Here is a 27220-nt window from a genome sequence, read left to right on the forward strand (position 1 = left end):
TTCTAGAGCACAGGCTCAGTAGTTGTGGTGCACGGGCTTAGTTGCTCCATGGCATGTGGGATCTTCCCGGACCAGGGCTCAAACCTGTGTCGCCTGCATTGGCAGGCAGATTCTTAACCACTGTGCCACCAGGGAAGCCCTGAGCCTTGTTTTTATTCCTCCTCCTCCACACTGTTCATGCCCCCAACCAAGAAGCTCCTTAACAAATTGCTCAGAACCTACTCCTTGGCATGAGCCCTAGAATGCTGGAGTTTGTATAGTCTGATTTTATGAGGTTGTATTGGCTAAGGAGATTTGATTCACTGGTCCAAGCTTAGGTTTACAACAAGTGCCACATTCTCAGCATCAACAGAACCCAATATAGAAAAGTGCTGTGCAAGAAAGAACAAATGGGGCTTCCCTGGTGGCGCAGTGGTTGAGAATCTGCCTGCCAATGCAGGGGACACGGGTTCGAGCCCTGGTCTGGGAAGATCCCACATGCCGCGGAGCAGCTGGGCCCGTGAGCCACAACTACTGAGCCTGCGCGTCTGGAGCCTGTGCTCCGCAACGGGAGGGGCCGCGATAGTGAGAGGCCACGCATGGCGATGAAGAGTGGCCCCCGCTTGCCGCAACTAGCGAAAGCCCTCGCACAGAAACGAAGACCCAACACAGCCAAAAATAAATAAATAAATAAATTTATAAAAAAAAGAAAGAACAAATGGGCAGCCACTATGGAGAACAGTGTGGAGGTTCCTTAAAAAACTTATAGATAAATTTACCATAAGATCCAGCAATTCCACTCCTGGGCACATATCCAGAAAAGATGAAAACTCTAATTCAAAAAGATACACGCACCCCAATGTTCATAGCAGCACTATTTACAATAGCCAAGACATGGAAGCAACCTAAATGTCCATCGACAGAGGAATGGATAAAGATGTGGTACATATATACAACAGAATATTACTCAGCCGTAAGAAAGAATGACATAATGCCATTTGCAGTAAAATGGATGGACCTAGAGATTATCATACTAAGCGAAGTCAGAAAGAGAAAGACAGATATGATACCACTTATATGTGGAATCTAAAAAAATGATACTAATGAACGTATTTACAAAAGAGAAATAGAGTCACAGACATAGAAAACAAACTTACGGTTACCAAAGGGGAAGGGGGGGCAATAAATTAGGAGTTTGGGATTAATAGATATGCACTACTATATATAAAATAGATAAACAACAAAGACCTACTGCATAGCACAGGGAACTATATTCAATATCTTGTAATAACCTATAACGGAAAAGAATCTGGAAAAAATATATATATATATATCTGAATCACTTTGCTGTACACCTGAAACTATCACAACATTGTAAATCAATTACTTAAATTAAAAATAAAAATAAAAAGAGCAAATGGAATTGGGCATTTGCAAGTCAATGACTTTCTACCTAAAATGTGGGAGCTGAGAATCTGATTTCTGCTCTAGTGAAAAAGTTAGAACATGAAGTTATTGATCTGATTCAGAATCAAGCCTAAACGTGCTCCATGTGCCAGCCCACAAATAACTTAGATTTAGTGCCTTTATTCCCCCTTTCCCTCCTCCATTCACACCTCCATCCCCAGCAATGGCAACACCACTGCAGAACTGAGGTGTCCTCAGAGCCTGTTTTCAAGCTAGCATCCTAGAAGAAGATCAACGACCAGTGATCAAGTGGGATGGGGAGGAGTTCTGGTTTCGCGGCATCAGAAGCGGCTGCTCAGGACAGAACTTCCTCTAGGAGGCGGGGCTTCCTCCCGGAAGCTCTGCCTTGTAAAGCAGTCAGTGTCTGGACAGCAGGCTCACGCAAGACAAGCTAAGCAAGAGGTCAGAGCAGAGTAGGCAGCACAAAGGGAAGATGAACACAGCCAGTGGATCTCAACCCCGCCAGCCCTTGCTATGGGCTGAACTGTATCCCACCAAAATTCATACATTGAGCCCTACCCTCAGCGCCTCAGAATGTATTTGGAAATAGAGCCTTTAAAGAGGTGATCCAGTTAAAATGATCCCATTAAGATGGATCCTAATCCAATCTGACTGGTGTCCTTATAAGAAGAGGAAATTTGGACAAAGAGATACCATGGCTCATGTGAACAGAGGAAAGACTCTGAGGACACAGCAAAAGCGTGGCCAAGTGCAAGCCTAGGAAAGAGGCCTCAGAAGAAACCAACCAACCCTGCTAGCACCTTCATCTTGAACTTCTAGCCTCCAGAACTGTGAGAAAATATATTTCTATTGTTTAAGCCACCCTGTGGTATCTTGTTATGGCAGCCCTAGAAGGCTAATACAAACCTCTCTAATTGTAGGGACTTTTCATTTTAATTCTGTCTTCCAGCTGGAACAGCCTATCAAATAAGTGGAGTTAATATGTTCTCAGTTGCTCTGTTTCACGTTTATCCACCAGTTAGGTCCCTCTCTTTTGTTTGCTTATTAATTCTTTAGTTAATTATTAGTTCTTCCAGCAGATATTGAGTATCTGTCTTGTGCCAGGCCCCTGGAAAAGCCCCAGCCCTGAGCTCTCAATGATGCAAAAGTATAGTGACTATAACATAACATCATTGGTGCCAGACATCAAATGAAAGCCTCCCCACTCAGCCATCAGTGTCTAAAAGAGCAGTGTTTCAGGGTAGAAGCTGAGAAGCCATGATTTGGAGGGTGTCTGCCTCCTCATCTCACCCAGACTCCTCAAAGGCCTTGTCCTGCCACTCCTGCCATTATCCTGACTCCAGTGTCCACAGGGATATTCAGCACCCGGGCCTTTTGGTTCCTTGAACTCCCCATGTGTGATCATGGCCCCTTCGCTCCATCTTACCCATCCTCCAGCTCCCATGGTAGCCCCTCGACTGTGTTATACCTGAAACAGAGCCATTTCCAAAATTAAAAACTGAAGCATCCCTCTCCAGTGTGTTCCCACTGTGACTATCCTTCAATCTTTGGAGTCCTCAATTAGTCCACTGACACTTTTACTTTCTCCCTATTCACTTCCCACCTTACCTGGCTCTGATTCCATTGCAGTACCACACTCACCAAACCTGTGAATTCCCTTGCTGCTCTATCTTCATGGCAGCCTCATGGATGAACACGCACTCGAGCGGCTGAGTACCGGGGAGAAAAATCCAAAGCAAATTTTCATCTCTATACATTTATAGAAGTTGCCACCCTTTACCAGGTTTGCCCTTAACACAGTTCACTTGAAATGATTTCAAACCATCCTTACTCTCCTCACACCCCAGGCCTTCTATCTTCTCTCCCTCTCTCTCAACAGATTCTCTTTCCTTCTAATTCACCAAGAACCAAGAAAACAGAATTCATCCAAAGGTACTCTCCCAACTTCTTGTTATCTTCTGGCCAGCCTAGGTAGGCATCTATCTTCTCTGCTCCCACTGTAATGTCTGCAGCCAATCCACCCACCTAGGCTTTGGTCCATTGACTAGCTTTCTTTACTAGATCCTTCCTATTGGTTTTTTAAACATGCTGAACTCAATGAATGTGAACAACCAATCTGCTCTGCTTAAGTTCACCTGGGTAGAGCCCCCAGCTTTGGAGGCCTAAGAAAATCACTTTCCTAAGGAGAAAAGTAGTATAAAGGAAAACAGAATTGGCTTCAGACAGAGCCACCGGCATCATAATAACCGTTACCAGGGACTGAGCCCCAGTGTGGTGTACACTGTTTACATTAGCTAGCTCATTCATTTTCTCCGAAAGGTAGACAAGGTAGATACTAATTATTATTATACCCTATTAAACATCAGGAACCCAAAGCTCTGGGAAGTCAGGCTTATTGTGCGAGTAAAAACTGCCCAATAGGTGCTGTTTTATTCAACGTGGGATCCAGGACTTGAGGATTCCATTCCGCTCTGCTTCTGGCCCCGCCCCCTCGGGCTCCCAGTCCCGCCCCACCCCCGACACGCCCCTTGCCCCGTCCGGGCCCTAGTCCCACAGCCACGGCGGGGAGCGGCTCCTGCAGTGCCGGTCGTGGCCGCCGGGAGGCAGCCGCGCGGCTCGGGCCCGACCGCTCTGGGCCGCGATACTCGCTCGCCCGCGGACTCGGCTCCCCTGCAAGCGGCCACCCTACCCGCGCCCAGCGCCGACCCGCCGGGCTCCCCGCGCCGGACCAGCTCCTCGGCTCTCGGGGCCGGACCGAGGCCGCAAGCAGCGCCGCGGGGTGTGGGACGGACCCAGGAGATGAAATGACAACGTCAACCCTCCAGGTACCTCGGCGCGGCGCGGCCCGGCCCGGCCCGGCTTGAGGAGGCCGAAGGAGGCGCGGCGGGGCCTGCGAGCGGGCGGGCGGCCTCCTCGGAGCGCCGGCCTCGCGCCCTCGCCCCGTCGCCGTGTCGTCGCCTCCGCCTGTTTCTCTTTTCTCGCGCTCGGAGCCGAGGGTCGCCTCCCGTCCAGAATGCCCGGCTCCCTCGGCCGCGCAGGGCCCCGAGGCCGCTACGTGTAGCCGGCGCCCCGGGACTGCCATGGGGATCAGCCTCACCCAGGCCTCACAAGCGACACCCGGGAAGCTCGGGCCCGCGGTCGGGCCGCTGGCTTCCCCTCCTCCTCCTCCTGCTTCCCTTCGAACAAACCCCCGCTCCTTCCACGGTCTCCGATTTCCTCTTCTCGGCCAAAGACCCTTCATTCATTCCCTAGATCGCGTCGGGTGGTGCTGGGGTGGCGCCACCTGGATGCATGACTGACCCATCCTCCAGGTGCTGCCGGCCTTTGCTGGGCCGGAAAACAGAAACTTTTGCCTCAGACCGGAGTTTGAATCTCGGCTCTGCCACTCACTAGCATGTGACCTTGGGCGCTCGTTAGCTGATCTTGGAATCTCGGGTTTTCCGTCAGTAAAGTGGGGTAATACCCTGTATAGGGTTGTTGTGACAGTGGCTCTAGATTAAGTCAGGTAAACATTCTTAACACAGTGTCGGTTACATACTAAGTGCTCATTAAGTGATGACAGACACAGTGCTTGGGGGAGTTGGGCAAGAGGTCATGGAAGAAGAGGCATTTGGCTGGGTGGTCAAAGGATGGGGGGGCATGCAGATACCCGGAGGTGGAGGAGGGATGGTTACTCCAGGTGGACAAAAAGAGAGGAACAGAGGCGTGGAATACAGTGGAGTGCTAAGCCAGGAATTTGCTGGAGTCCAAAGCCAGGCCCCACCATCCACCAGCAGAAGCTGTTGTCACACGGGTCGACAAACATGGCCTGCAGATCCCACCTGCCCAGTTTTTATTGGGCTTGTGAGATAAGAATGTTTTTTCCTTTTTTAAAAAGAACAGCTTTATTAAGATATAACTCACATGCCATACAATTCACCTATTTAAAGTGTACAGTTCAGTGCTTTTAGTATATTCATAGTTGTGCAACCATCACCACAATCACTTTTAGAACACTTTCATCACCCCAGAAAGAAACCCTGGCCCCTTTAGCAGTCACACATCCCCCCTCCCGGTCCCTCTATTCCTCCTAACCCTAGGCAAACGCTAATCTACTCTCTGTCCCTATGCATTTCCGTATTCCAGGCATTTCCTATAAATGGAATTATATAATATGTGGTCCAGTGTGACTGGCTTCTTTCACTTAACATCGTGTCCTAGGTTTTTACGTTTTTAAGTGTCTGAAAAAAGGGATATTTCATGATATGTGAAAATCATGAAATTCAAATTTCAGTATCTATAAATAAAGTTTTATTGGAACACATCTCTGCTCATTCGTTTACATATTGTCTGTGGCTGCTTTGGGGCTACAAAGGCAGAGTTGAGTAGTTGCAACAGAGATTGTATGGCAGGAAAGTCTAAAATATTTACATTCTGGTCCTTTACAGAAAGTTTGCCACCTCCTCTGTTAGCACATCTTTGTTACCCTTTTCTTTCATCCTCATCCTTTGGCACACCTGTTACTAGAGATTTGGCAGGGCTGGTAGTTTTGTCACCTTTCCATCCTGTTATGCAAAACTGTTCGTCTCCAAGTTGCAACTCAGTCCTCTTGTACATGAAAAACTATTTATGGTTGCCAGAAGAACCGAATGTACTCTGAGGTGCATTAATTAATAGAGTATCTAGAAGGAGGGAGGGGATGGGCATACCTGGAGTATCGTTCTGAACCCCCCTTTCAAAAGGACAGACCCAAGCAAAGTGTATAGAGTGGAAAAGTGCAAGGAACTGGGGGTGTGTGTTCTGGAAACTAGAAGCCACTGGTGATAGGAGCACCCCTTTTATGTCTATCTGGAGGAAGGGCCTCGTGGAGGAGAGTAAACATGTGAAGCTTGTGGTTAAACTAATTATGCAGGAAGGTTCAGGGTGCCTAGCCGTTATCTATTTGTAAGTATTGTAGGGAGCTGAAGCTTGAAAATAGTAGCCAACACTCACCTTTCCTCATCTCTTCAACCTGGTGAGTTTGTTTAACATCAGCCTGGCCTAATCTATCCCAGTCTGTTTGTTCTGTAGCACTCCCTGTGTCTTTCTGAGACTTCTTATTTTCAGATGAGAAAGGGCTGCACAGATGCCCAGGCCCTGCCAAGAGCTGGTCAGGAGGCTTATTGTTCACTGTGGACGGAACTGTGTGTATGCAGTGGGTTCTGCCTGCCTGGTGTCTAGTGCTGTATCAGCCTGCAGAGGATAATTCTGGTAGTGCTTCCCGGGTTGGCAAAGCTGTGGTTTCTAAAACTGGATATGTAGTTGTGGGGCAGCTGCCTGAAAGATCCAGCATGCTTTAAGTTCAGTGCAGAGTACAGGCCTACAGGGTTTAAGAGGTTTACAGAGACTCTCACAGAGTTCTTAGGAGGTTCCAGAGGATCGCTCCCCTCCACTGGCAGCTCATATATGCCTCTGGAGTAAGCACACACTTTTCCTCCTGGATCTACTGGTGTATTGAATCACACGTCTAAGCATCCCTTCCCTAGGTCTCAACTTTAGGGAAACTATCTTCTCTTTTCAGCCTAGAGAAGTGAGTTGGGCCAGTAGAAAGAATCAGAGATCCCTTTAAGTCCATCTCATAAAACTCTTGGGTCTGGGCTTCCCTGGTGGCGCAGTGGTTGAGAATCTGCCTGCCAATGCAGGGGACACGGGTTCGAGCCCTGGTCTGGGACGATCCCACATGCCGCGGAGCAACTGGGCCCGTGAGCCACAACTACTGAGCCTGCGCGCCTGGAGCCTGTGCTCCGCAACAAGAGAGGCCGCGATAGTGAGAGGCCCGCGCACCGCGATGAAGAGTGGCCCCCGCTTGCCGCAACTAGAGAAAGCCCTCGCACAGAAACGAAGACCCAACACAGCCAAAAATAAATAAATAAATAAATAAATTTTTAAAAAAACAAAAAAAAACCTCTTGTGTCGATGGAGGACTTTCCTAGCTGGCTGGCTCCTCTCTGGCCCATGAGGTCAAAGGCAGTTTCTGGCCTCCATGCTGAACCGCACAGCAATCAGTTGGTTCTGGGGTTTGCCTTGTTGCAGGCTCTCAGTCCAGGTCTATTTCTCTTTCCCCCGAAGCTGTGAAATAGAAAGTGAACTCTCCCTTTGAGCCCTAACCTGAGATATTTGATCAGGCTTCTGCTTGACTGAGAAGGAGGTTGCTTTTAACTGTATGAGTGTATTGTGAAGAGGAACGGCTGTTGTTTTAAAGCTTCCTTTCAGGGCCTTTCTAGTTGATGTTGGACAAGTAGGCCAACATAAAGGTCTGTGACTGACAGATTCCCGGGCCTGACAATATCTCTTATCAGTGTATTCCTGCTGCCTGGAACCCAGGGGCTTTCTGGATCTCTTGGGAAGCACTGGGTTATATGTTTTGCCTTTCCAGAAAGCCATTGATCTGGTGACAAAAGCCACAGAAGAGGATAAAGCCAAGAACTACGAGGAGGCACTCCGGCTCTACCAGCATGCTGTGGAGTATTTCCTGCACGCTATCAAATGTGAGTCCCACATGGGGTCCTCCCCAGCCGCAGAGCCCTTGCGAGAGGAGGGCGGGCACACGGGGGCTCGAAGGGGCCCCTACGTGGTTCCTCTTTGCAGATGAGGCACACAGCGACAAGGCCAAGGAGAGCATTCGAGCCAAGTGCATGCAGTACCTAGACCGGGCAGAGAAGCTGAAGGATTATTTACGAAATAAAGAGAAGCATGGCAAGAAGCCAGTCAAAGAGAACCAGAGCGAGAGCAAGGGGTGAGTACGGAGGAGCGGAGGACCTGGTGGGGACCAGAGCCCCCACGAACAGGTGTCCGTTTCCTGTGTTGCCGTCATCTTGGTGCTGATGCTGCTGTGGACTTCCCCGGCACCTTCCTTTTGGGAAATTCTGTTCATAATAGTGATAATACCTGTAGCTGCCTTCGTCAAGCACTTTACAGGAAACTTCCATTTATCAATACATCATCTCATTGGATCTGTATTGAAAAGCTGTGGGCAAGGTGGGGAGCCAGACTCTCAGGATCTAGCCTGGCTCTGCCACTTCCTAGCCGTGTGACCTTGGACAAGTGCCATGACCCTCCTGGGCCTGCAGGTTCCTCATCTGTAGGAGGAGGAAGGTAGTGGGACTTCCCTCCTAGTGTTGCTCTAAGGAGCAAGTGAGATGACGCAGGTAAGTCCCTGAGAAGAGGGCTTGGAACGCAGTTAGGATCGAATAAATGGCAGCTGCTGTTATTCTCATCTTCACCTGACAGGTATGGCAGCAGGCTCAGAGAGGTTCAGGGATGGCCACAGAGCTGGTACTTGATGGGGTCTGGACCCACACCCGGGGCCTCTGTTTCTGACTTTAAAGCCAGTGTTCCCTCTACAGCCTGTCACCTCCCATCTGTGGTTTGAGCACAAAGGCCAGTGGTGTCCTGGAGGTGAGGGGAGGGTGCCCAGCTGGGGAGTAGGAGAGAGGAAGGTGGTGTGTCAGCTGCCTCCCCAGAGGGGGAGGCCCTGCTCCTGGACGGAGAGGACACGCCTGTGCTTAGACTCCCCAGAGTATGAGACACACTGAGGTAGGGGCAGGAGGGCAAGCACCTCCAGGAGGGCTGGAAGAGTTTTAAGGATGGCAAGTTACTTATGTCCGAATAGGGATTGGCCCTGGAGGCACAGCCACTTGCTGTCCTGTTTTGAGTCCCTATGAAAGGCCAGTAACAGCTCCAAGTGCTTGCCTGGCTGCTCTTGAAGTCCAGCCAAAGCACAGGTCCCTCACCAGCCTTCTAGAGAGGACACATGCCGCGATTCTTATGCCCTTGATGAAGAAGCGAGGGTGGGTTATGAGAGTGTTTCCTGGAGGATCCAGAGGGGAGTGCTGATGATGTGTGGCCCCAACATCCCCGAGGTGCCTGTCTGTGGGCCTCTTACCACTGTTGAGCAGAGAAAGCATCTTTTTAGCACCAGGCTGGCAGCCAGAGCCTGGCCTTGCTCTGAGAGCCCCCTTGCCAACTGCCTCTTGCTCTAGCCTGTCATCTTCTGTCTCCTTTCCCAGCAGCGATAGTGACAGTGAAGGGGATAATCCAGAGAAAAAGAAATTGCAAGAACAGCTGATGGGTAAGAGGCTTGAGGCCTGTGGTGACGGGAGGGGGACGTGGCAAGGACCCCCTGGTGAGTCGGGCTCCAGGTCGAAGGCTCTGCCCTCATCTTACAGGTGCTGTCGTGATGGAGAAGCCCAACATTCGGTGGAATGACGTGGCCGGGCTGGAGGGGGCCAAGGAGGCCCTCAAAGAAGCTGTCATTTTGCCAATTAAATTCCCACACTTGTTCACAGGTAAGAGTTGAGCCACTTTAGGCCCAGATGCAAAAATATCAGGCTTCTGGGAATTCCCTGGCGGTCCAGTGGTTAGGACTCTGCGCTGTCACTGCTGTGGCCCCGGGTCGGTCCCTGATCGGGGAACTAACATCCTGCAAGCCGCGTGGCGTGGCCAAAAAAAAAAAAAAGAAAAATCAGACTTCTGAGGCCGCCAGCTGAGGGCCCCCACTATGAAGGTGTCCAGGTGGCAGATGGTGACTCGGCTCCCTTTTGCCCTTGGCAGGCAAGGGCCCAGGGCCTGCTCATCACGGTCATCTACTCCTTGGCTTCTCTCCAGTGTCAGAAACACTTCTGTGGCTAGAACTTTGACTCGACCATCTCAGTGGTAGGCAGGGTCAGGAACCAGTGCCAGCCAGTGTCACTTTGCCAGGTCCTGGGGGTCATGAGCCAGGGCTAGGATCAAGCCCTCGGCAGGTGATTTAGTTCCCTTTACTCCTTTGCTCCTAGAGCAAAGTTGTCATGTAGAACTTTTCATTTCTGACTGTGTTTACCATGACTAAGGCCCGTCTGCTTTTTTCTGTTCCCTTTCCCCAATCAGGAAGAAGCTTACTTCAGTTCATTCTTTCTCGTAGGCAAGCGTACCCCTTGGCGGGGAATACTGCTCTTTGGACCCCCTGGCACAGGGAAATCCTACCTGGCCAAAGCAGTGGCAACGGAGGCCAACAACTCTACCTTCTTCTCTGTGTCCTCCTCAGACTTGATGTCTAAGTGGTTGGGGGAGAGTGAGAAGTAAGTCAGCCGCCAGGCTCCACTCTCCTGGCAGCCCTGGCAGCTGCTCGTGGTCCAGCTTCCCTGCCCTTGGAATCACCTCCCAGAGGAGCCACTGTGGATGGCAGGGAAGGGTAGCCGGGAGAGGTGTATCTTGCTAGCTCGTCAGGTGGGACACGGTCCTGACAGAGCCAACGGAGACTGGAAGGGAACTTGGGAGCCATGAGTCCTCATGAAGGGAAGGGAAAGGCGCTCACAGTAACTGGGTTTCAGCTGAGTGTTCTCTGTTGGGGACTTTATACAGTTAACTTATTCCCCACACCGGCTCCCATTTTGCAGACGATCAAACTGAGGCGGAAAGGAAGGTAAGTGACTTGTCCTCAGTCCAGAGCTAATGAACGGGGCTGCCAGGATTTGAAGTTGTTGCTCTTCCTCTCGGTGCAGTGCTGCCAGAGGATTTGTTACCACCATTTTTTCTGTCGTCTCAGCCTCTCCGAGGGAAGGGCGAGAGCAGAGGTGGTGCTGGGACCCCGGCTGGGCATATGTGCAGGTGTCTGGATCCCAAGCCTGTGTCTCACCCTCACAGGCTAGTCAAGAACCTGTTTGAGCTGGCCAGGCAGCACAAGCCCTCCATCATCTTCATCGACGAGGTGGATTCGCTCTGCGGATCCCGCAACGAAAATGAGAGTGAGGCCGCCCGAAGGATCAAAACGGAGTTCCTGGTCCAGATGCAGGGTGTGTGCCAGTCCCGGGTCCCCTCCCTGGTTCTCGTCCCCCCCCCTAAAGCCAGCCTAGGGCGTCATTATTTAGCTGTGGCTGGATCTGACTGTCCTTTCGGTGGAGGGGATATCAGAGAAGCAATTCTTAGCTCCTTCTCATTGAGGACAGGTTACTGCAGCCTTGGCCGGCCACCTCTCCGCCCCTCCCAAGGCAGGCAGGGCCGTAGGGCTCTTCACCCAAGTAAAGCCAGCCGGGTCCCTGCCGGTGGTGTCACAGGGACAGCTCCAGTTCAGGACGCAAAGTCCCTGAGGTCCTTCCCACAGGTTCTGACTGATCCTTACAGGTGTTGAGTTGGCGTCTGTGTTTCCCTTTCTCCACAGGGGTGGGGAATAACAATGATGGGACTCTGGTACTTGGTGCCACAAACATCCCGTGGGTTTTGGATTCAGCCATTAGAAGGAGGTGAGTCTTCCCCAGTAGGAGCCAGGGGCCGAGATCTGTCTCCAGCCGTGGTCAACCTGCTGCTGGCAGCAGGGGGTGCATGCTGACCCCCTTTCTCTGGCGGCTTCTCCATGTCTGCAGAGCCCTTAGTGAAGCCGGCTTCTGGAGGGCCCCCCGAGCCTCTCCATTGAGACCATCCCACCATCCGCTCTCAAGTCCTGCCATGTGCTTGGCTCTCTAGGTTTGAAAAGCGAATTTATATCCCATTGCCGGAGGAGGCTGCCCGTGCCCAGATGTTCCGGTTGCATCTGGGGAGCACTCCTCACAACCTCACAGACGCCAACATCCACGAGCTGGCCCGGAAGACGGAAGGCTACTCGGGCGCAGACATCAGCATCATCGTGCGGGATTCCCTCATGCAGCCCGTGAGGAAAGTACAGTCAGCAACACACTTCAAAAAGGTGAGCGGGCCAGCGAGGAATTGCTTAGAAAGTGTCACAGGAAAGGGGATATTGGCTTTCTGGCTGCTTGGGTGACACATTTTGGGTCTCCTGGGGAGCCAAGGGTAAGTGCATGGTGAGCTCTCTGACTCCAGGGGCTGGGGTTGCACCTGCTTCCACCTCCCCTGCAGTTCTGGCTGGAGGGCGACCATCTCAGATTGTGTGATGCTAGAGAACAGGGCACCGTGACTGTCACCTCTGCCACCCCTGCAGTCAGCACTGTGCTGATGCACATGGTAGACCGTGCTGCATGTCTGAAAGCAATGGGTACAAAATCACACACCATGAAGAGGAACTCCATTCACGCAGCAGATGTTTGTCAGGTGTCGCTGAGGGTCCTACTGTGTGCCTGGCACTGTTCTAGGTGTTGGGGAGACACTTGTGACCACAGCAGACAAAAATCCCTGCCCTACAGGAGCCTCGTTTCTAGTGGGGGAGACAGACAACAAACAAAATAACGACTCATTTCTTACAGGGTGATGAGGGGAAGACAGAGCCGGGGAGGGAGGTCTGGTGTTTCTGAGGTTTGGAGGGGGTGTGGGTAGGTTTCACTCTTAAAGGATAGGCCATACTGGGTGACACTGAGTCAAGAGTTGAAGGATGGGAGGGATTGAGCTTTGGGGATATTTGGGGAGATGTTGCCAATGGAGCACACAGCCTTCGGTTGGAAAAACATTTTGATGTCACTGCACTTGTGGTGAGATTTGATGGAGTTGGTGAGGAAGAGGAAGCTTTCTAGGCATTTGGGCCACAGATTGAGATTCCAGAGAATAGTAGCTGGAATAGCATGTTGATCACGAACCTCTGAAATCAGACTTGGAGCCACACTGACTGCCCAGCCCAAGGGTTTGAAGGAGCCCATCAGTCAGATCAGACTGATGATCTAGAAACCCAGGCATTTGTTCATACCATGCTATCACCTTCTGCTCAGGACTCAGAAACCTGAGACGTCCTGCCCCTTCCCCAAATGCCAAGGGGCAACCCCTCCAGCCAGTCAAACTCCTGTTTGGTTTCAGGTCTGTGGCCCTTCCCGCACCAACCCTAGCATTATGATCGACGACCTCCTGACCCCATGCTCACCAGGGGACCCAGGGGCCATGGAGATGACTTGGATGGATGTCCCCAGTGACAAACTCTTAGAGCCTGTGGTTTGCATGGTAAGTGGCCAGCTGGGAGAGAGGACTACACAGAGCTTGTTTTGTACACAGAAGGAACCAGTAAATGTCAGCACGGTTTGATTTGGTGCAGTTGCATAGGCAGCCTCTCATCTGACTGTTCTTGGCCTCTCCTTATCCTGGTCTTGCCTGTTCTGTGAGGCAAGTGTTTGCCATTGGGCCTGGTGTGGTGGGCGTGCAGTTAGAAAAGAGCTTCTCACACGAGTTAAGAAATAATGGGAACTTAGATTCTCTCAACCGGAAGTAGGCCGTCTGGAAATGACATGAGCCGCCTCAGGAGGGGAGCGTCCCTGTCCCAGGAGGCCTTCAGGCAGAAGCCAGGCAACGGGAGTTCTGCATTAGGGGCTGGGGGGTGACCTCGGAGGCAGGGCTCTTCCCACCCTGGACTGCATGGGGCTGAGACTGAGGCAGGCTGAGGCCCTGGAGCCCAGCCTCCCTCACCCGCAAGCACTTGTCTTTGCAGTCGGACATGCTCCGGTCTTTGGCCACCACTCGGCCCACCGTGAATGCAGATGACCTCCTGAAAGTGAAGAAATTCTCAGAGGACTTTGGACAGGAGAGTTAAAACCTTCTTCACATGCGTGATGGTGAAGGTGGGAGTTGACTGGGGTCAATCCATGGTACTCCCCACGTCAGTGGCCAGACAGGGCTCCAGGGCTTGTCCTAAAGTCACTACGGCGTCCCCTCTGCTGTCTGGCCATCAGCTGGGGGAGCAGGAAGGAAGGGCCTCCCCAGCCGCGGAGACGCAGAAGCACATTCGGCATCCAGTGGAATACTGGCTCTTCCTGCTTCCTCCTCCTCCTCTTCTGGATGCTCACCACCTCCTTGTCCTGCCCCTCCATGGTTTTTTTTTAAACCATTTTTTGTTCCCCTAAATTAATGCTGCTTGGATTTTCGTCTTGTTTATAAATAAAGTTAAAATCTGCCTGAAGCGTCAAGGAGCAGGGAGCAGCCCGTGCTTTGGGCTTGGTGCAGCAGACCTTCAGAATCGCTGGCCAGAGCCCCGCTGCCCATCCCTTCTAGACCCAAGTTTTGCTCCGTGTGAACAGAATGGCTGATGCCCTGGGTCCCCAGCCCAGGCTCTGTCTGTAAAGGCCAAGAGTAAAGCCAAGCCATTCTCTCCCTCCGGGCCCTGTGTCCTCCCTGCAGGAGAAGAGGATGGTTTTTGTGAGCACAAAGCTGTATAGATGAGAACGAGTGAAGGCAGTCAGGCGGGTTTCCCTGCTGCCTTTTCTTCCCTCTGAATGTGAGAACACTGAACCCGGCCACTGCCCCCGGGTCCCTGTCCTGGAAATGGGCTAATAAATCCTTTTCCTTTCTTGAGCCACCTGAGTGATCTCATCTTTGACTCTTGTCTGGGGCTCTTTGAAGGCCACACTTGCTTCTACTAGAAAGATCCTCTGGTGTCTGCTCTCTTCTTTTCAGTGGAGTAGCAAGTAAACTGGAACGTCACCAGCTGCTGCAGGTCCCGGGCCTGTTCTCCAGTCAGGTTCACGAGACCTTTCTTCCCCCAAGGCCTCAGAAGTGTGGTGGGGGTGTTAAAGGGACCTGGGCGATTCTTGTTGTTCAGCCTCCAGATCAGGAGCTGCAAACTGGGAAGCCTGTGGGCCAGACGTGGCCTGCAGTTGTGCTTTGGTTTGGTCTGCTGCCAACATTTAAAGTCAAGAGTTGACATAAAAATTTAGATCTCTGGCTTGTGAAACAGTAGTTTAGGGAACACTGGACCTGAATCCCCATGGGGCAGCCTATCAGCTGCAGCTGAGCAGGGGCTGCCTTGTTCATAGGGGGACTGTGGTCTCCAGCCCACCCGTCCCCACCTGGACTGCCTCACTCCTTTGCATTTCCTGTCCAGCCCCTGTGGCCATTTGAATCTGTGACTCCTGATAGTGAGACAGTCAAGGCTCCAGAGCTAGCAGCCCTGGGAGTGCTATCTGAGGGGCAGCAGAAGCAGCCTGGCATCCGGTTGCTGTAGCTCTCCTCCCCCTCCAAAACCTAGCATTCTTCCTTTGTATCTTCAACCAGAATGGTCCAGAACTGATTATGTGGCCCCTCTTGATCTTTGCATTGTGGTGTTTCTCTGACCTGGTTAGGAGCATCTGCTGAATTGAGCCAACTTTTGCTTAGTTCCTTGAAGGCTTAGGCCCAGTGTTCCTCTCCAGTGCTGGTGCATCAGCAGGCCTGACCTCCAGATGTCACTGTGGCTGGGATCTTTGTCACTCACTCAGGAGCTCCCCCATTATATTCTTGATTAGTTATGTGCCTTCAGCCATCAATTGCTGGTCTATAAACCACCCCCTCCTTGTACTGCTTCATTTTAGTTAGTTGTGTCTGGTTACCTTTACTTAAATCAGAAGGCTCTTGCCTTTTTTTTCCCCTAAACTGCTTCCTTATTTCTACTGCTTGAACACCTTGGCGAGTCACAGGGGTTAGCAGAAACTGTAGGACTGCTGTGGCTCATCCTCACAGCTCTAGTCACAGCTTTCACAGCTGCCCTGCCTTTCCATTTCTCTCTCTACCACCAGTAACAGGGCAAATGAATGTTCTGTTCACTACTGAGGCTGGCACGGTGGCTATGCTCAATGTGGCTAATATGTGCAGAGGAATTTCCTTCCCTAAGTGCTTGCTCTGAAATTCACTTCCTCCCTACCTGGGAATTCTGTTCTAAACCTTCTGCGTACATTGATTTTCGCTGTGGAAGTTGACTTCTAAAACTTTTATTAGCTCAAGGTGCTGATCTGTGTGTGTGGTTTTGCAGCTGATATATCTGGCCAAGGTGGGAGAGATTTTCTTTCTTGTAAATGCAAGAATTTGTTGTCTTTCGGTTGTAGTGTCTTGGGCTAGTTGATCAAATCCTTCCTTGTATGTGGATTTGGTTACAACAGTAAATTTCATATATTGTCAGCAGCGTAGTCTCAGGCTTTCTCCACAGTCCACTCTGGGCAATCATTTACTTTTAGGCCTTGATTCAGGAAGCTTCCGGCAAATACTGATCTGCATTACAAAGGCATTACTAAGGACTGTTATCCGCAGAGCCGGTAAGGAATCTTCAGAATGTTTTGATGCCATCCTGCAGGAGCTTCTGAACACTGTCCAATAGAAAGGAGGCTCACTGAATTCTAATTTTCCTAAGGATTCATGTTTTCAGTATACGTGAGAGCTTACTACAGATTCCCAGATGGCTGAGTCTCTGTCCTCACCTCAGGGCAGTGCTGGGCCCTGTTTCTCTCTGAAGTGTGATGCACAGAGAGCCAGTTCTCTTTTGCTTGGCCTCACAGGCCCCCAGGCTTGGCTGTTTAGAGAAAGCCATGGGGGAAAATGGGTCTTTCCTGGGGTCATTTAATTAACTACTGTTTAAAACACATTTTCTCTAAACAACTTACTGGACTTCTTACGCTATGGGTACTTGGATTTTGAGGACTTTGGTAAGAGTACCTGCATGGCAAAACTCAACATAAAAATGAGGTAAGACAAGTATCAAAAGAAATGAGTTCCATAACCTCTTGACAAAGCTGTGACAGAATCTTAAAGCTAAAATACTGGTCACCATGATGCTAATTTATTTTTTTCAAAATAAGTGTGGTGACAAGGAAGCACAAGTTCTGCTTTCTGTTTCTGCCCTAATTGTGACAGGAAGAGGCTCTTTGCGCCTTCTCAACCACAGGCATCCCCCACTTTTTGAAACTTCACTTTACACTGCATTGCTTTTATGAAAGACCTGTATTAGTACCTGTTTTCACTAATGGAAAGAAATTTGAAGAGGATTTTCACTTCTACGAAAAAGGTGAAAGCTGCAACAGCATTCAGCTTTTGTTTTGCAGTGAGCCATTATAGAAGCAGTGCGCACTCAGAGCTGCCAGAGTGGCACCGCCAAGCTCCTTCCCTGGGAGCTACGCTCAGCGTCAAGCAACCATAGCTTTGAACTGTATCTGTGAGCATCTGTGCTTTATCTCCATTTATTTTGTGCATCTGTTAGCAAGATGTGTCCTAAGGTAACTGCTTCTTCAATTTATGCTATTTCAGCTTAGGAAGGTTTCATCAGAACACTCTTCTTTCAGATCATGGGGGAAACCTATATCACCCCTCCCCCAGCCCTGCTCCACGGCCTCCATCCAAAGAATGAGCCAAGTACCAGCTGCCTAAGAGATCTCAGCAGAAAAGTCTTCCCCAGGTCTGTTAAAGGTGGAAAGCAAAAGCTGGAGACCTAAACTGTATCTGAACCTGTTAAAATGTATGAATACTCAGTTACGTTAATATTGTCATTGAACTGGGGACATTCTGTCCTGTGTTTTACTTCCACAGGCAAACTGGTATCCAAAACAAACGGAGACTATGCAGGTAGCACACATGAGCCCTTTGTAGACGTAAGAACTTGGTGAAGACGATCAACCACAGCTTTAATCCGCAGTTTTAAACACAGCTTTCAGGTGTTTTGGGACTACATTATTATCTAATCTTGGCTTTGGGAACAGATGATACAGCTTTTCTGAAATCATGTCTACTGAGAGTGGCTATTTACTTGCTTCCACCCTGTCTTTATCTCCATACAAAATTGCCAGGAAATGTCCACTCCTTCAGGGGAGTTATTTTTCTTCTCAAGTTGAAGGCAATACATTGTCCATAGCTCATTTCAGGGCAAACATTAACATCTTCCTCCAACTCAGGAAGGCATGCTTTGACAGGCCATTGTTTTCTGTCGGAGCAGAGCCAATACCAAGTCGATGCCAGGTAAGACATGCCCAGCTTAAAGCCAAAGTGTTTGCGTCTTGGTTTTCAGGGTCCTCAGATGCAGCAGGAAAGCTTTAGTCATTCACCTCCATCCAGTGGATGTTTGTAAATGTCTTGCTGTCCATTTTGTCAATGAACAGGCAGCCCTGCAAGTGGTCCATCTCCTGCTGGATGATGCGGGCTGCCCACCCACTGGCCTGCCACACCACCTGCTCTCCTCCGGGGTCCATCCCTGCGAAGGAAGGTACAGCCTGGGTGAGGACATGCTGAACTGCATCATTCTCAACCTACTTAGCCTTTCCTTGCCCCTGGCTGTTCCTGTTTACAAGAGGCAATATCAGAAGGGAATGCAGACAGCAGCCCCTATCCTTCCTAGAAAAGAAGTCTGAACTCTGCCTCTTACCAAGTATTCAATCTGGTTCCCAACTCTGACAAGTAGGTTGCTGGGTTCGCTATGGGGCTGAAATGAGATGATCTTCCCAAGTGACTTGCTCAAGAGGAACAATCATCCCAACCCCAGCAAAGAATCACACTGCAAAACATCCTGTGGTATGACAGGTAATGGCTTATCACTCTGGGCTAGGCAAAGCTGGGTTCTACTTCTCCCATTCCACCATGACAGATCTAATTGGCGCAGAAGTAAGTGTGTGTGTGTGTGTGTGTGTGTGTGTGTGACAGACACAAGGTTGTGTGTGTGTGTGTGTGACAGAAACAGACACAAGGTTGTAAGAGAGAGTGTGTGTGTGTGTGTAAGACGGAGAGAAACAGACACAAGGTGAGCGACAGGGCAGAGGACGTGGTGTGAGCTAACAGGGGAACCAGGCCACCCTCCCAAACCAACCCCCCAACCCTGTGCCCCACTTGAGCTGGCTCTTCTCTCACAGGCGCCTCCTGCCCCATCCCATTCCGTCAGTCCTGAATTTTGTCCACTCCAGGGTCTGCTCGTGGGTAGGCAGGCTCCGCTGATCAGCCATCAACATGTCTACGCTGTAACTGGAACTTTGCGGAAACCGTTTCGTGGGATCCGAGGCCGCCGCCTCCGCAGGTTAAAGGGGAGCACGCATTTACCCATCCGCCCCAGGGACCCCACCGCCCCGCACCTGAGATCTGCACCGCCTGGAAGCGGGGCACGCAGGCCAGGAAGCCGCTGACGCTCTCGCAGCCCTCGGGGAAGGTGACCAGGCGGCTGTCCAGCACACGCAGGCTGGGGTTCACGAACACGCGCAGGGGGAAGGTTTCCATCTGACGGGCCTCGCGCACGCGCGGGGCGCATGCGCGGAAGAGCGCCTCGGGGAACTCGAGCGCCAGCACCTGCAGCGGCACTCCGAGTTGCGGCGCGCTCAAGCCCACGCAGCGGCGGCGCCGCATCACCTGCACCAGCCGCTGCACCAGCCGCTGCAGCTCGGGTCCCGCCAGCTGCGTCGGCTCTACTGGGGCCGCCACGGCCCGCAGCGCCGGGTCCCCGACCTGGCACACGCGCGGGTACGGCGGCTCCGGCGCTCCCTGCACCAGACGCCGCACGTAGCGCCAGTAGGAGCGCCGGCGCGCCGGGCCCTCGAGGCCATCCGGGGGGGGCGTGGAGCTGCAGGCCCGGGCGCCGCCGCCCGCTACCCGCTCTCCCCACTGCAAGGCCGGCCCCACGCAGCCACGCGCCAGCAGCCACCGCAGCAGCAGGCCAGCCCCCAGCTGACCCATGGCGCGTGGAGCAGAGCCGCCCGCCCGGACGCGTCCCTCGCCGGCCCCCATAGCCCCTAGCTGACCCATGGCGCGTGGAGCCTAGCCACCCGCCCGCCCGCGTCCCTAGCCGGCTCCCGTAGCCGAAGCTCCCGCCCCCAGGAATGCCGGGAAGTGCAGTTCCCGCGGGCCTTCCGGGAACGCCGGCGCCGCTCACACTTCGCAGCCTGCCTGTGGGTGGCGTCCATCACCTTTATTATTTAATTCCATTTCTGATAGTTTAATCAAGCATTTACAAGAATAACCAGGAGGTTCTCCCTTTAATTATGCCTTCGCAGCCTCTCCCACGCGCGGCAACTCCCGTTCCCACCGGGCGCTGCAGTAAGCAAGCCCCTCGGCCGCCGGGGCCCCAGTAACCGCCGCACCGGCCCGGGCGCAGGGGGCGCCTGTCAAGTGCCTGCACTAGGCTCGTCGGCCTGCGGCGGTCCCGCGGATCCCACCTCCGGTTGCCCCCCGTCAGGGAAAGCCGGGGTGACAGGTTCGAGGACTGGCCCCTCGGCGGGGGGTTCTGGTGCTGGAGCTGTTAGCTCGGGTACTAGCGCCTTGTCGTCTAGACAGAAGGCCATCTCTCTCTTCGGCAGGATAAAGGCCAGAGGCTCCTGGACGATGCTGACGTTCACATGCCCCAGGTTTCCGTACTTGGAGAGCTGAGTGGGTGGAATGCCTGGCCCAGATGGTAAAGAATAGAAGTGGAAAAAGCGTTTAATAAATTTAATTATTGATGTGTCACAGGTAAAAAAAAAAACACTTATTGGAAGTAACAAACACAGTTACCATATTTCAATACAGGAAAAATCACCTTTGTGATACGGGACAGTCACCTATGCGGTAAAGCCAGACTTTGAAAGTAATGGGAACAGCACAGTGCAGGACGGATAGAGAAAGAAAGCACCAGGAGAGCCGCAGCAGACACTGGCTTCCCTGGACAGGCCCAAGGAAAAGCTGGGGGAGCAGAGAGCAGCCACTCCGCTGGTGGGATCACTGGCCCACTACCCTTTGGGAAATTGTGCCTCCCACACCCCCTTCACAGGCACAGAGAGAGGGGGCATAGGGAAGGGAAGGCAAATTCGAAAAAATAAAAAAAATAAAAAAAATAAAAAAAAATCGAAAAAATATTTTAAAAACACCATCTGTAAACATTTCATGTCAATGGAATCATACATTATGTGGTTCTTTTGTGACTGGTTTCTTCCACTTAGCCAGATATAAACATAATGTATGATTCTGTTGATAAGAAATGTCCAGAAAGGGCAAATCTACTGCAACAGAAGGTAGATTAGTGGCTGCCAGGGGCTAAGGGCAAGATTGGGGAATGACCACAAATGAACACCGGGGATCTTTCTAAACCTAGATGATAGTAATGGTTGCACACCTGTGTACACTTACTAAAAACCTTGAATTTTACAAATAGGTGAATTATTTAGTATGTGAATTATGTCAATAAAATAGTTTAAAAAATCTTTTCCCTTCTCTTACCTAAGGTCTGTGCCATCTGAGCTGGAGGAAAAAGGACTTGGAGACAGCGATTTAAATAAGGAACGAGGTCTTCCAGGAAGACAGTGCAGAACTGGACGAAGAGCTCTTGCTCCGCACTGCTGAAGGCAGCCTCTTCGGCACGATGGAAGGCCAAGATTACTTTTGTTACCTAAGAGACAAGGGCACCATCAATCACTGGGTTAGTCTATCACCATCAGCAGTGTATAAAACTAGGTACAAATGTGCACCCCTCAAGTTTTCATGAAGAAAGTTGTTCCAAACAGTACATGATATTATTATCTTGTTTAAATTCACAATTGTGGTCAATCTTCGCAGTTCTGTCACTTCACTGATGTATTTCTTTTCTTTTTTTTTTTTTTTTTTATTTATTTATTTATGGCTGTGTTGGGTCTTCGTTTCTGTGCGAGGGCTTTCTCTAGTTGCGGCAAGTGGGGGCCACTCTTCATCGCGGTGCGCGGGCCTCTCACTATCGCGGCCTCTCTTGTTGCGGAGCACAGGCTCCAGACGCGCAGGCTCAGTAATTGTGGCTCACGGGCCTAGTCGCTCTGCGGCATGTGGGATCTTCCCAGACCAGGGCTCGAACCCGTGTGCCCTGCATTGGCAGGCAGATTCTCAACCACTGCGCCACCAGGGAAGCCCCACTGATGTATTTCTTATCCAACTGGTTTTATTACTAGTGCAGTTTCCAGTTCCAGTGGAGGAGCATCATGAAATTATACACAGAATACATTGTTTTTGGCTCCCATGGGAGATGGACCAGAACTATGGTGGATCCAGGAAGATGAAGCAACACTACAAAAGGTTTCTACTGAATAAGGCCTCTGAAGTTCCACAATGCTAGAACCACTAGAAAATTGCAAAGGAGGAAAAAATAGAGCTGGAAAAGAAGTTCCACATACAAATAACAGCCTAGCTGACATTACAGGCAGGTGTCACAGTGACAGGGTTAAGAACATAAACTCTGGGGAATTCCCTGGCAGTCCAGTGGTTAGAGCTCTTTGAAAACTGCCGAGGGCCCAGGTTCAATCCCTGGTCACAAGCCGAGAGGCACGGCCAAACAAACCAACAAGTAAATAAATAACGAACATAGACTCTGGTGCCAGACGTTCTGGGCTCAAACTCCAGCTGTGCCACTCACTGGTTCTGTGGCCTCGAAGTGATTACTTAAGCACCCCACGCCCTCTGTGCCTGAGTTCCCTCATCTATAAAGTAGGGCCAGCTACAGGACCTAACCTCATAGGGTTGTGAGAATTAAGTTTTAATATGTGTAAAGTATGATAAATTACGTGGCATGAAATAAGCTCTAGATGAATATTAGCTAATTACTATTATCTGAATTTCACTGACCCTAAAAAGCTTCATTGCTCATGCTTCCTCGTTCTTTCTTACAGGAGGACATCAACAGAAAGATTTTATACAACCACGTCACAACTGCCACCTGGTTGACAGCGACTGTAAGATGTCGTCAATTATAAGCAGCACCCAATATCTAAAGATTTAATGTGTAAAAATGTGCACCATACTCAGATATTAGCAATATTGGTAGTAGTACTTGTATCAGGCAGAATTCTAATATGGCTCTTGTAATCCCCGCCCCCTGGTATCCACTCCTTTGTGTAATCTCCTCCCCTTGAGTGCAGGCAGAATCTCTGACTTGTTTCTAACCACAGAATATGGCAAAGGTGAAGGATTTGGCAGTTTTAATTAACATCCCTAACCGGCTGATTGAATTAATGAAAAGGGAGGTTATCCTGGGTGGGCCTACCCTAATTAGATGAGCCTCTTAAAAGAGGGTTGAGGACTCCCCTAAAGGAGACTTAGCAAGCAGAGATGCTCTCCCATTGGCCCTGAAGAATCAAAAAGCTACACTGAACTGCCTATGGAGTGGGCTGGTCTCTAGGAGTTGAGGGCCTCAGTCCTACAACTGTAAGGAACAGAAATCTGCCACTGTGAGTGAGCTTGAAAGGAGGGGACCCTGAGCTCCAGATGAGTCCACAGCCTGGCCAATAACTTGATTGCAACCTTGTGAGCAGAGGACCAACCCATTTAGGCTGTGCCTGGACTCCTGACCGAAAGAAACTGAGACATGATAAATGTGTGTTGTTTTAAGCTGCTATGTTTGTGTGAGTTTGTTATACAGCAATAGAAAATCAGTATATTACTGAACCATTACTACAGGTGAGACACTTCATGAAAGGGGACTAACCAGAGCTTTTCAACCAGAAAAACCTCTAAAACCACACTAAACCTAAGTCAGCAGGCACCACCGTCACACAGACTGGTTTATTACAGAAGTCTGGCCACCTGTTACTAAAGGAAGCCCCAGAAGAGAGCCAACAGTATGTGCTCACCTTGGCAAGGGCATCCTCCAGGGCCGCAGTCACATCCTGCGCCAGGGCCATGGGGCAGCAGAGGCGCAAATCATTGAAGGCGACCAGAATATTGTTGAGGAAGCAGGCAAGGGGTGGGAAGTCTAAGAGCACCATGGGTGGCTGCAGGGTCCCCGGCTGAGTGACTGGAACAGCAGCAGGCAGGTTACTGCTGCTCAGGATGGCTGGAGCTGAGATGAGGGTGTAGGAGTTCATTTCATCCTGGAACTTCTCGACCGTTTCCTGAATTGCTTTCTGGAAAGTGCCGAAAGCCACTCGCTGGAAAACAGGAGCCAACTGACCCCGGAAATCAGCCCCTACCCGGCTGAAAGACAGCCCAAAGTACATGCACTGGCCCAGCAGAGAGTCCAGACGGCTGCCTATCCCTCGGTTAAGGTCTGTCTCCAGCACCTGCAGGAATTGTGAGACTTTCTGCAGCACCCAGCCATGGAAGATGGCACTCTCATTCACGGTGTGCTCGCCCATGGCAGGGGGCAGCAACGGGTCCTCGTCTGAGAAGATGGCACGGTACTGGGTGATAATATCGAACAGATGGACACGGCAGGCCTCGATGGTTTTCGTGATGTGGAAATAGGGATCATCACTGGGGATGGCAGTCAGGATAGAACGGAGCCAAGCATCTCGGGCCTGAAGAAACTTGACCCTCAACTCAGCCTCGGTGAAGACATCCATTTGCCGTAAGAAGCCAATGACACGGAGGCAGGCAGGGAGCTGGATGTTGGTCCTCAGTTGTTGGATCAGCTGGCTCAGCATCAGCTGCGTGGACTGGCGCACTTCGTTCACGATGCCCTGACGACACAGGGGGTGAGTCACCACGCCGGGAAAGACACTCCCTGGAACCCACTCCACTAACCCTGAATACTGCAGACCAACATTCCCACTGCTGTTCTGACATACGAAGTAGATTTCCTAAAACTGACGCATACAGGTTCACCAGCAAAGATCTAGTTCACTGTGGCCTACGGGCCCTGCCTGGTTCTCCTGCCCTCACCTGCTTCCTAATGCTCTCCCCTTGCTCACTGCAATCCAGCCAGAATGGCTATCTTTATACTTCAAACACTCCAACTTCTTCCCTCCTTAGCCTGCTATACTTGTTCATACCACTTTCTGGTTTGCTCTCCCCCCCCATCTTCATGTGGCTGGCTCCTTCTCGTCATCTGGGTCTCAGCTTAAATGTTATCTCACCAGAAGAGCCTTTCCTGACCACTCTACCTAGAGTAACCCACCTTAGCCTCCTGCCCCATTCCCTGGTTTATTTTGTTAAGATACTTAACACTACCTGAAAGGATATTATTTATTTATTTGCCAACTAGCAGCTTATGAGAGCCAAGGCCTTGTCTTTGTTCACATTGTATCCCCAGCACCTAGATCAATGCCTGGCACATGATTAATATTTATCAGCTGACTGAATAATGAATGTATGTTTTATGATCAAGCCTGCCTGCCTTGCAGAAACTGATGTGAAAAATGCAAGGAGTTTCCCTAAGGTTTCTGCCTAAAGGGTCAGTGATGACCACAGAATTACTGATAACAAGAACATCAGTTTGAGTCCTCTCTGGGCAAGTTGGCTACCTGGATGACAGGGATGGAGGAGTATTTCCTTTCCAGTCGGCGTACGTAGGCTGCAAGCTCCAGGGCCTCTTCATAATAGCTGTTCCGGACACAGGTGTCCATGAGCTGAGGGATCTCCAGGATTTCTAGGATTTCCGTGTGCCGGTTTAGAGTCAGGGTGTTCATTCGGCGATTGGAGCTGATCTCCTCAGCCTCTTTCACAAAATTCCTAGTAACAATCACGAGTACATTGGTGGTTCGCTTCTCTGTATCCAAACCTTAGCTACAAATACCAAGCACTTACTGTGAACTGAGCACTGGGCTGATTTATCTGATTTAATCTTCACACCAACCCCATTAGGTAAGTACTTTTACCCTTGAGGAAATTTTAATCCCAGAGATTTTAAGCAACTTGTCCAAGATCACACAACTAATAAGTGATAAAAAGATTTGAACCCAGATCTGCCACTTAACAAGCTGTGGCAAGGTACTTAGGCTCTCTGAACTGTTTCTTCATTGGTAAAATAGTAACAGGACCCACCTCATAAGGATGTGAGGATTAAATGAGATGACGTGTATAAAGCATTTAACACAGGACCTGATATGGAGTAAATGTTCCTTTAATAACAGCTATTCTTATTATTTTCATAATGCCCTAACTAGCCTAGAACTACAGCCTTACCCCCAAGTTCCTTCAGCCTCTTAATCTTCTCCTATGCTATGGTCCAACCTCAGTTCCTGCTACAGTCTCCATTTCTTCTCCGTAACTGCAGATACCTGCTTTGTGAAGGCCTCCATCTATTCTAGGGGATTGGAAGAGTATTAAAGCTATTCTCAAATATGCAAAGACTCAAAAGAAAACTTAAACTTTTATCACTAAAGGCTGGAAGGCAGAATTAGGGATAATGGATTGAGGGTCGAGGGAGGGAGAATATGGGTCAAAAAGGAAGATTTTTTTTTTTTTTTTTTGATGATGATTTTTACTGCCCCCAAATGGGAGGATTTCCTTGTCAGCCTCCTATCAATGAACGGTTTAGAGCAGATGACCTCTGGTCCAAGCTGTTGTGTGTACGTGTCTGTTGTGTGTATAGGTTTACATAAGTATGCACATATATTAAGCTGACAATTGTAGAGTGTTAATTATGTCAGACCCAATGATAAGTGCTTTGCATGGATTCTCTTTATTTAGTGCTCACAACAGCCCTATGAGTGGGGGACGTGCTGCTGGGTTCCAATTCTGACTTCGAAACTTACTAGCTGTGCCCTGGGACGGTCACTAACCTGTGTGTCTCAACTTCCTCATACACAAAATGCAAATAACAATACCTACCTCGAAGGCTGCTGTGCAGCTTAAATGGATTAATGAAATGCTCAGAGGAGAACCTGGCATATCGTAAGCGCTATCTAAGTGTTAGCTATTTCTGTCGTCGTAAATGATAGCGATTACAGGTATTAAAAGCCCCTTTAGCACCGGCCCCGCCGCACCTGCAGCTCTGTTGGAAGCTGGGCAAGCGGTCGAGCAGGCGGCCAAGTGACTCCTCCACGTCGCCAAAGAGGCGGTGGATGCGCTCGGTGCACTCGGCGCCGCGGATGAAGGTCTTGTAGTTGGCGAAGGCCAAGTCGCGCGTCTGCTGCAGCAGCTGCGCTCGCTCCTCGGCCAGGCGGTCGGGCTCGCGCCGCAGCCGCTCCAGCCCCGAGCCGCTCAACTCCCGGAGATAGCGGCCCACGTCGGGCCGCTCCCGCCACTGGGCCTCCGGGAAGCGGTCCCGAAACAGCGACGCCAGGAGCCCTTCATCCTCCACCTCCCCGAGAGCAGCCGCGGTGGCCGTCGCCGTGGCCGAGGCCGTAGTCGAGACCGTAGTCGAGGGTGGGAGAGTCGCCGTCGCCGCCATCTTCTCAGCAGCAGCGTCACTTCCCCTCCCGCTCAGCGAGGGCGCTGACTCCGTAGAACCCAAAGCGGCCGGGGCGCACTTCCGGTCTCTATGGTTTCTCATCAGGCCCACTTTCTTTCTCCGATAGTCGTC

The 27220-nt window shown here is 50.7% G+C and overlaps 2 protein-coding genes and 1 long non-coding RNA gene across 6 annotated transcripts; 2 read left to right on the forward strand and 1 right to left on the reverse strand.

The window, feature by feature from the left end:
* Nucleotides 1–4050: 4050 nt before the first annotated feature.
* VPS4A (vacuolar protein sorting 4 homolog A) lies at nt 4051–14622 on the forward strand. Of its 2 annotated transcripts, none has more exons than XM_036832156.1 (11): nt 4051–4232; nt 7802–7913; nt 8014–8161; nt 9438–9496; nt 9594–9713; nt 10328–10484; nt 11050–11198; nt 11564–11645; nt 11866–12085; nt 13141–13281; nt 13763–14622. In XM_036832156.1, exons 1-11 carry the CDS (start codon nt 4212–4214, stop codon nt 13862–13864), a joined length of 1311 nt encoding a protein of 436 aa, XP_036688051.1. In that variant the 5' UTR covers nt 4051–4211; the 3' UTR covers nt 13865–14622. The 2 variants fall into 2 exon arrangements, with proteins under 2 accessions (XP_036688051.1, XP_036688050.1); XM_036832155.1 differs by having other exon boundaries at nt 4052–4232; nt 9435–9496.
* A 3043-nt stretch (nt 14623–17665) lies between these two features.
* On the reverse strand, nt 17666–27215 carry COG8 (component of oligomeric golgi complex 8). 2 transcript variants are annotated; one of them, XM_036833211.1, is made up of 7 exons: nt 26682–27215; nt 25218–25425; nt 23607–24434; nt 21235–21403; nt 20247–20422; nt 18598; nt 17666–18256 (listed from the first exon to the last, which is right to left on the reverse strand). In XM_036833211.1, the coding sequence occupies exons 1-7, from the start codon at nt 27188–27190 to the stop codon at nt 18099–18101; spliced, it is 2049 nt and encodes a 682-aa protein (XP_036689106.1). In that variant the 5' UTR covers nt 27191–27215; the 3' UTR covers nt 17666–18098. The 2 variants fall into 2 exon arrangements, with proteins under 2 accessions (XP_036689106.1, XP_036689105.1); XM_036833210.1 differs by lacking the exons at nt 17666–18256; nt 18598 and having other exon boundaries at nt 19933–20422.
* On the forward strand, nt 20094–23559 carry LOC118884987. 2 transcript variants are annotated; one of them, XR_005017421.1, is made up of 4 exons: nt 20094–20236; nt 20340–20490; nt 21240–21433; nt 22647–23559. It is a non-coding gene; the product is annotated as an uncharacterized LOC118884987 (long non-coding RNA). The 2 variants fall into 2 exon arrangements; XR_005017420.1 differs by having other exon boundaries at nt 20340–20434; nt 22647–23558.
* Nucleotides 27216–27220: the final 5 nt, after the last annotated feature.

The sequence above is a fragment of the Balaenoptera musculus genome, chromosome 19 (genome assembly GCF_009873245.2).
Source record: "Balaenoptera musculus isolate JJ_BM4_2016_0621 chromosome 19, mBalMus1.pri.v3, whole genome shotgun sequence".
Classification (NCBI taxonomy): domain Eukaryota; kingdom Metazoa; phylum Chordata; class Mammalia; order Artiodactyla; family Balaenopteridae; genus Balaenoptera; species Balaenoptera musculus.